Source organism: Dreissena polymorpha, chromosome 1, assembly GCF_020536995.1.
Source record: "Dreissena polymorpha isolate Duluth1 chromosome 1, UMN_Dpol_1.0, whole genome shotgun sequence".
Lineage (NCBI taxonomy): Eukaryota > Metazoa > Mollusca > Bivalvia > Myida > Dreissenidae > Dreissena > Dreissena polymorpha.
Genome location: NC_068355.1, coordinates 110,466,306 through 110,476,595, shown reverse-complemented (window position 1 = coordinate 110,476,595; position 10,290 = coordinate 110,466,306). Strand labels below are relative to the sequence as shown.

The 10,290-nt window shown below is 38.8% G+C and overlaps 1 protein-coding gene across 1 annotated transcript in view; it reads right to left on the bottom strand.

The window, feature by feature from the left end:
* The window catches only part of LOC127844259 (solute carrier family 28 member 3-like), a 100,225-nt gene that overhangs the window by 3,222 nt on the left and 86,713 nt on the right, over positions 1-10,290 (bottom strand). Inside the window, exon 10 of the mRNA XM_052374327.1 lies at positions 1,211-1,391. Coding sequence (XP_052230287.1) covers positions 1,211-1,391 — 181 coding nt within the window. The remainder of the gene's footprint in view (positions 1-1,210; positions 1,392-10,290) is intronic.

The window sequence follows — 10,290 nt, the reverse complement described above, 5'->3', positions numbered from 1 at the left end:
TACAGTATAGGAGGCGATTGATTGAAGTTTCATTTTCCAGTCCCTAAGAAATTCATACGTGAAAGCAAACAGTTAATTAGCTTGTAAGGATCAGATTTCCATTTGCTGGATTTTTTTTATATCGTATAACGATAAACACGACAATAGTAATACAAATACTAGGTTACAGTACACTAAATAACCGTTTCATGAAGGGCTGTACTCTCTAACAAATACCATAGTTGACAGGAAGGCATGTTTTACACTTTTATCTATTATTCGGGTGTTATCTTTCGGAGATAATGGTAGGGCATGAATAGGTGTTCACTACTGAATCCTTGAAATATGATAAACTTGAAGACTATAGTAAACCATCGCACTGAAAAAGGTTACATTCCACTAAGAAACGGCCGGAAAAAAGTTGCAAAAACAGTCGATTTTGATTTGTGTCAAGATCTTTCTTGCATTGAACATGGCATATCTTTTTTATTGCATAAATCGATTCCGCTTAGTTAGGCCTTTAAGAAAAGGTATGGTTATGGGGGTCTCTATGTACAAAATGTTGCATTTATGTTGGCCTAAAGTTGTCGCTTTCACATTTATTTATATAGGGAAACTATTTAGTGTATTCTGACCTAAAGGCAAACCAGGCCCAGTCACAAAGGAGCTGTATTTACAGAAATTCACCATTTTTGGGGCGGGATTTTACGCGTTTGGGCAAGTTTCACGGAATAACTGCGTTTGTTTCATGAATTTAAGGAGCATAGCGAGTTTTTAAGAAAAAAAATGCGTTTTTAGAGGAAAATAAGATAAAAAACGTACAAAATCTCGTCTTGAGCATCTCATATCCCAACAATTTGTGCTGAAATAACTCATAAACATGTTTTGATAGTTGTTGACTTCTTTTTCTACATAGCTTGTAACAATATTCCAGTATTATGACCGTTTTTAATTGTTAAGGTTTTTTTTTGCTCCTAAATGCCCTTTATTAATCAAAGCTCCTACCGCGAAAGCCAGATGGCTTACCAGGCGTTATAATAAAATGCATTTTAAAGCATTTCTACATGAAAGATCGGTCTGAAATTTGGCATGCACATAGAAAATAGGTTCATAAGTATCGAGAAATACTTATTTTTCGCGATGTTAACAGTAAACGTTGTCTTATATTACTACACTTGCGACTATCATAGACATGTATATTTTGCGAGTTATCTCCGCTATATGAACATACCTGCGAAACACGCGGTGAGATAACTCGCGAACGTTCCCACGACCATGGCCCTCACTATGTTGTGGGTGATCTCTCCTATACGGTTGGGCACGATGGCCTCGAATGAGCCGATGATAAGACCCATAATCGCAAACGATGCGGACCCACACAGCGCATATGTTGCGATGATCTCAGAACGAGGCTAAAATGAAAACGAGTTTAAAATATGTCGTAACTAATCAATTAAAGTGATATTATGGACATCTAACAGTTTATAGGTGTCTATCGCAACCGTTGTTTATTTTTGGTGTGTTCACTTCATATACACTTATAATTGTTAATGCAGCATCAACATACTATAACAATATCCCGGAAAGATAAAAATAATGCATTTGAATATCAACCGTTCTTTCGTTTGACAACTGATCATGCATGTACGACGTGAACCTAAATGTAGTTTTAGTGCAGATTCGTTCACACGACACACAGACACACTTTTGTTTTACGGATCATTTCGGTTTAGAGGACTGGGTGAGTCACGTAAGAATATCGAATATAAAATATATTTTTATAAACTACTGGTAGCAAGATGAGTTGCAGATAATTGGTCAGTAACCAGATTTTAGTTAACTCTTTTGACCTGTTAATTCTTTTTAGCTCAATTCAACAGTGAAAAATGCCCATAATATCACTTAAAGTCTCTATAACGCTCAAAATCAACGAAAGTTTCGTTAAGAATTTCGAAAACTAAAGTAAACACCTTATTAATCAGTGTTCCTTATAGCAATAGCCAAAATTTTAACGCTAGATGTGGTATGATTACATTGATTGTTGAGGATACAAAATGCTCGTTTATATTTATTTGTGGCCACAATTAATTCCATTTTCATTTCCCGCGAATATATCTATTCATACGACACACGAACACCATGTTAGTGTTCATGAGTCATATGAATAGATATGCAAAACAATAATAAAAGCGAGCATTTTGTACCCACAAATATCTATCTTACCAGACCACATCTGGTGTTGAAATTTCGGCAATTGCCATAAGGAACAATGATTTTTAATTGTTAAGCTTTATTTTACAAAATATTGTACGAAATTTTCGTTGATTTTGAATATTAATGTTACTTTAAAGGGAAGAAAAAAGAACGAAACTGAAATATTATGCACAATCTGTATCGATGATCACAGAACGAGGCGGAACTCTGGAGGAATAATGTTGATACATAAGGCGGAAAAGGCGATGTTTTCAGCCCGATGCAGAAATAGAGACAAACAACTGTAAACTCGCAGTGCGTACGTGGGGATGATCTCACGATACTACGCAAATATATTTTAAGACTCCAGCCACTTATTTGATGGTAGTGGGCATACGGACATGATACTCGTATTCATGGCACATATCATATTGTCAGATATTTATGACAACGTTGCACTTATATATGAACTTACGTCAATAACGCCTCCCGTCAGCGTCTGGTTGAGGTTATCCAACACTATATCGCTGCCGACGTAGCTCCACGTATTGTTGACGCCACCGGCGACGTACACCCTGAATGCCCGACCATTCTGAATAAAAATACGTACACCAGTTCAAAGATTTAGAAGAGATGTGGTTGTTTAGCAAGAAGGGGACACGGAGCATTAACAGAGTACTAACTTGCTGCTTTTTTCACACATTGTTGTAAAACGAAAAGGGTATTATCAACGGTGATACATGTGAAGTATGGCTAATCATTACGATACTTCTAAAACACGACAACTTTAAGATGTATCTTTATTTTGTAGTCTGAAGTCAAAAGTTTTGAAAGTAAATAAGGACTGAAAAGCGCTCTGTAATGAAGTTGTACTTAAACACAATATTGTGTAATCACGTCATACTGTGAGCTAGTTAACTGACCGACATGTTTAGGTGCAAATCCGGTAAAAACGGACCCCCAATCGGAAGCATTCAATTTAATAATATAACACCTACCACCATGATTGGCCCGAGTTTCGGGAAAGCGATAACTGCCATACTGAACTGTCGTATGCCAAGCAGTTCTGCCACGAACAGACAGTCGGAAGAAGGGACACCCATCAGGAAAGCGAAAGGATAAAACAGGTACGCGAACAGGAACTGAAAAGCACGGTGAAATACCGATAAGGACTAAATATAAATGCAGTACTGGCTAATCGTGTACGTAAACATGTAGGCACGTGCCAGGTTTTAAGTATACCATCGGAGGCAGCAAAAATAGGATTGGCGACACAGAATGAAGACTGGTAATGATCTACCAAATGGAGCAATGGTTTTCAGTTCTTGTCATTCTTATCGATTCTCCACTTGCATTCAAAGCATTTAAAATTGATTCTGAAGTCTCCTGTTCATGTTATTTTGCACATATAGACATTCACTCGCACCCACATATGTGCACACAAGCCACACACGAATCCACTCACGCACATCGACAGTACCAAAATAGGCATACGCACCCGCAGATGCAAACTGGCAAGCACATGCTCCAACGCTTCAACAACCTATTTATACACAAGGACCCACACATGCATACCACCCCTACCCTCACCCTCCTACACATGCATACCACCCCTACCCTCACCCTCGCACACATGCATACCCCCATAACCTCAACCTCCCACACATGCATACCCCCTACCCTCACCCTCCCACACATGCATACCCCCCTACCCACACGCGTATCCTCCCACACATTCACAAATGTACAACCAACATACACAGACACATTCCCACATATATTCAATCAGTCACATTTCCCCTAACCCAGACATTCACCAACACAAGCAAGATGACACACGCACACACACATACACACGCGAACACATGCACACTAAGATGACACACGCACATACATACACGCACATACAAACACACACGCACATACACACACGCGCACACATGCACACTGAGATGACACACGCACATACACACACGCGAACACATGCACACTAAGATGACACACGCACATACACACACGCGAACACACGCACGCACCGTCACACGAACACACAAACGCTCATGCATTTCTCCCCACACATTCACAAAGAAACACCCACCTCATCATAAACGCGCATTCACATAAGCATACACAAACAAATCCCTAAACAGGTAGCCAGGTAGGTCCACGTTTTAAAATGTACAAACAGCCAATTGACACTCACACCGACATATCCAAACACCAAATAGACACACACACCGACATGTCCAAACACCAAATAGGCACACACACACACGCACGCACGCACGCACGCACGCACGCACGCACGCACGCACGCACGCACGCACGCACGCACGCACACACACACACACACACACACACACACACACACACACACACACACACACACACACAAACACCCAATAGACAAACACACCGACATGTCCAAACACCCAATAGACACACACACCGACATGTCCAAACACCCAATAGACACACACACCGACATGTCCAAACACCCAATAGACACACGCGCCGACATGTCCAAACACGTACTGACACAGGTGAATATATCCGTAGACAGAAATACGCAACCGCGTAGAAAAAACACATCCACACCCGCAATCATGCATCCACGTACACTTTTGCAAACATTGACCAAATAAAGCAGTGTCGAATAAATTGGCCTATCTCCGTTTAACAGGAAGTAGTGTATTACTACGCACTCTGTGACGATTCTAATATTTGACCTTTGAAATTTATTGGGACGCATCATGAATGTTATCATTATATTATATATCACCCTTAAAAAAAATTATTACCGGACCAGATTTCCGTATTTATCATTTTCATTTACTTGATTACGCAATTTATTACATATCTAGTGTGACGTCATTTCTCAGACGAAACATTCTATATGGTTTCTCTCAGGATTTTAGGGACAACAATTTTGATATGGTGGTTTTAACAGTTTTTAAAAACAATATTTTTAAAGCATCGAACGAATCATAAACGTATTTTGGACCGTGTGTTCATAATTGTTAACTTCGATAGGAATAAAATAATTCGCTACGGCAGGATTACGATTTCGTAAATCGGGTTTGGGGTCGGAGTGGTTAGCATTCGATATAAACGCTATCAAAAACAGTGTGGTTTAAAATACATTTCGATAATAGGGATGGAAAAACAAAAAATGGATTTCGACAAAGGTATGGAAGAACAGAAAATGGATGTGTTTATCGTTGTAAATTTTTTGTTATTATCCATGGATTAGAGTTGTTATTAAGGTAAGTTAAGTTTAGTTTTGGTTTTGCTGCTGCGTTTTTGTTTTCATTTTTTTACCAAGAAAAATATCATATTTTCGATTCGTTTTTTCTTTCTTCAGACTTCTCATATTTTCAATAGGAAAGTATTAAACGGAATAGTTTAAAGTGGAACTATTTTTTTTACGTGACACAATCGGTAGTTATTCGGTCGTCTGGAATGTTGTGTACATTATGGAGGCTCGACAAAAATAACAATATTGTTATGGCAATGTATCATCTGTCTTTGTTAAAATGTGTCAACGGCATGAAGCAGGATAAATAGCATACATTGTTGGTGCCGAGATGGAGAAAGTTTATCCGGTTCGGCCCGAAAAAGAAAAATAGGGCTCGCTAAAGCTTGCCCTATTTTCTTTTTCTAAGCCTCACCGGATAAACTTTCTTCATCTCGGCACCAAACATGTATTCTCTATATCCGTATCTCCAAATAAGCACCTACTTAGACACACACATCCACATCCCAAAACACGCATCAACGTGGAAACAAACATTTAAAAATTAAAAGCACGCGGCCACGTAACCACACACAGAAACATACAGAAACACGCACCCACACATCATCCCCCGGTACCAATCACAAGAATGTGTCAGGCACACTCGTCACACCACAGAAACACACTCACGTTAGCACACAATTTTAAATTCCAAAACACGCACATAGACACGCATTTCACGCTTTCCCTCAAACGCACCTAGGTAACTTAGGTAAGCACGCCCATCCCACCACACACACACGCATCCACTCAAGCAAACACTTTTCCATCCCCAAACACGCACACACATAGGAAACCCATCCTTACACAAACCTACCTCAGCGGTCATGTTTTCCACTCCAATGCGTTCGCCGAACCAGATCAGCGTGTTGTTGGCCCACTCGAGAAGGACGATAAAGGTCATAATGAAAAACATGAACTGACAGATGAGTACGACACTCTGATTTATGCCCACAATTAGGCTGTGTATGAGCGAAGTCGGTTTCCTAGAAACGAAAAGTGTTTATTTTCATTAACCCATTTATGCCTAGTGGACTCTCCCATCCTTCTAAATTGGATCAATTTATTTCCAAAATTAGGGATTTTTTGTATACTTATTTCTATATTTAGAATATTTCTCACAGATATTCCTTTAAGCAAACAGCGAAGACCATGATGAGACGCCGCATCATGCGGCGCTTCATCTGGATCCACGCTGTTTGCCAAGGCCTTTTTTAGACGCTAGGCATACATGGGTTAAAGTTTGACAAAACGCTCAAGGCATAGGTTTAATGGCAGTGTTGGAGTGTCTGCTTGACAGCAACTGATAGTAACTAAAACAAACGTCTGTTTGATTGATATATTATGTGAACATATTGTTAATTGTATACAGTATTTTGAACCTTTTTGTTTTGCCTGTTAAATTTCACGATGAAGGCAGACACAAATTCGAAAATGATGTGATAAATAAAATACCAGGCAAGTGTTGAACACAAATAATCCTCGTTGGACGAAAACCTGAATCGTATGCAAAAGCTCGTCGTTTATTTTTTTTTAATTAACTTATCTGTATTCATTACTAATCTCGTGGTGTTCTCTATGTCGGCAACAGTGTTTTTTCCTTTTACGTACGACTAAGATAATAAAATACTAGTAGCTGTTGATGAAAGTTTGATAACATGTGTCCCTTTATAATCGTGCACATTACTCTAAAAGCCGCATCCTTCCGTTTGACCTCTCGTTTTCGTTTCCGGTGGATACCGGCACCACCTCTCCGCTGTGCGAAGGAAACGAAAGCTTTGAGGCCGCCAAGGCTGCCGGCGCCGACATTGTCGACGCTGCGATTAGAGGGGCGGCCGGAACCTGCAGTAACAAAGGCAGTTCAATACTGAGGCGTGGCTATTGAACCGCGAGTGCACACCAGTGTTATATAGAGTTGCTTATCTTTCGAATAATCGAAATTTACCTATTAAATATATTATTATAACATGCGGCTTTCGATACAAGTTATAAACCGTAAATTACAACGCAGAGCGTCCATTAACAAATGAACATGGTGAATTTGGTTTCACACACTTTTGAATCAAAGTAAAATATTCGAACACTTACCCCAGATGACATGAAGATGATAAGCGCCGATCCCCCGACAGTCGACAGGCCGCTCGCATACGTCACAAATAGCTGCGATGGCGTCATATCCGCTATGTACTCTTGAATCAACATAGCGGATTCGGGCTGAAAATACGAAACGCATTATATTCGACAGAACTATCCCAGATTCAATAAATATCACAAGTGGAGCTCTATCCACTATTGCCACGCCGCCCGCATACGACAAGAATTGTAGATCTTCATTACCGCATTTTACATCTCGCGAGTTTGAGTGTCATCTTACGTCCACCATTATGTTTGAATATGTATGGCCGCTATGTCAGCTGAGCGGATGTAAAACATGCCAGGATAATTGTTATGCAGCAAACGGATTTACAACCATACGTTTTTTATGTATAAAAATAATAATCAAATTCATACCCTGATCAAATAATTAAATTAATATCCTGATCAGCTGTCCTTTGTGAAGTTGAGATTCTATGTGTTTTATAAATTCAAAATGTTAAAATAAGTTGATATATACGTACTAAATATCTTTATTTGGTAAATAATAATGAGAGGGAAAGACTGGATAGAAAGTGTTTCTGACCAGCTGACAAAAATGTTTATGTGCTTATTTCGAACTTGTAGATTAAGATTAGACATTTAAGAATAATTTATTTTACCTTGATTACTTTCTGTTTACTCAAAGTATTACTTTGGTAAATTGCCATGAAGATTCAACTCCAGTTCGAATGGACAGGAGATCCATCGGGAAAATGGATTGTTAATGTGTAATAATTTGCGCTTAAAAATAATATTGTTACAAAAGAAAAATGGGTGAGTCGTCTGGCCTATTGGAAGAGGCAGAACATCATCAATCACGCGGTAAAACTATTTATAATGCTTTATTTTTCATTTGAGTACAGTCAGTACATTGTTGTCCGTTTATATCATGACATAGGACGAAAGAGTCCAATGCTTAGAGCAAGGAGTAATATTCATTAGTCGGTTTAACAGGTCACCTGAAAGTACACTATTATAAAGAAAACTTGCCATTTGTTTCTACGATGCTATGTAAATACGTTCACTCAATTATTTGCTTCTACGTTAAATTGATAGTTTATCCTACTAGATTAGTATACAGTGTCTAAATTTAATGTTCTATACTTATGTATATCTAGTTTTCTAGCATTGTGTTACGTTTGTAGATCTCTCTCTCTCTTCTCTCTCTCTCTTCTCTCTCTCTCTCTCTCTCTCTCTCTCTCTCTCTCTCTCTCTCTCTCTCTCTCTCTCTGCTCTCTCTTCTAGCTCTCTCTCTCTCTCTTCTTCTCTCTCTTCCCTCTCTCTTCTCTCTCCCTCTCCTCTTCTTTTCCTCTGCTCTCCTCTCTCTCTCTCTCTCTCTCTCTCTCTCTCTCATTGGGTCGACCCCAAAAGGTAAGCACTACGCTGGCTCCGGTCGAATGGCCACTAAAATAAGTTCAAGCCTACAAATGGCGACCGTATTTGCAATCCGTCGATTGTATTCCCGGTCGTAAATAACTGGCACCACCTCGTTTTGGGGATGCATTATTACATGAGCAAATTATACTTCCGAAATTGCGAAAAGTACCGAAAGTTTAAAACGAGTGCGAAAAACAGTAACGCTTTAGTTAAAAAATCGACACATGTAGTGCGAATATTAATTGATACAATATTAACAGAAACACAAAATCAAACCCTATTTGGAAACTTGAGAACTTTCGCAAGTCGTGAATTTGCATTTGACGTATAAAACAAAGACTATTGTGTCATAATTTATTTTTATGAGCTTACATAGAGAGAACGGTTTAAATGATAAAATCGTTGAAACGATTCACGTTTATTCCTGTTTCCCTTTATTCCTGTTTCCCTATTTCCGTCCATTACGAAACTGAAACACGAATTGACAAAGTTTTGAAGCTGTTATTTTCTCACATATTACCATTGCAACGAAACCATTTGATATTGAAATTATTATCAAAGACTCCCGCAAAATATATATCAAATTTTAATGAATAATCCCATTAAAATAATTGTTATATCACGATTTGTGTTGGGGATATGTTGAAGCTCTTGATGGAAAGGCCTTTTAAGTTTTAACGGAAAAACAGGTCGACCCAAAAAGTAAGCACTACGCTGGCTCCGGTCGTATGGCCACTAAAATAAGTTCAAGCCTACAAAATGGCGACCGTATTTGCAATCCGTCGATTGTATTCCCGGCCGTTAATTACTGGCACCACCTCGTTTTGGGGATGCATTATTACATAAGCAAATTATACTTCCGAAATTGCGAAAAGGACCGAAAGTTTAAAACGAGTGCGAAAACCAGTAACGCTTTTGTTAACAAATCGACACATGTAGTGCGAATATTAATTTATCTAATATTATCAGAAACACATAATCAAACCCTATTTGGAAACTTGAGAACTTTCGCAAGTCGTGAAATGGTGGAGTTTTTAAAAGCAGATCGATGTCGTTGCTTACATGACGAGAAACTTCATCCAAATCCCCCAAAAAAATCGCTAGTGACATCAAACGATTTCTTTCAACATATTCAAGTTGCTGCATTAACAAAAATTTCGGCTGCTGATCGCTCTACTAGATATGTTCGTACATAACTGAACTCATGGAATGACAGGTGAAACAAATAAATATTATACTTGTTAACCAAATACCCAACAGTCGACTCAGAAGCAAATACCTTATACGAGTGAACGTTTGCTCTGACGATG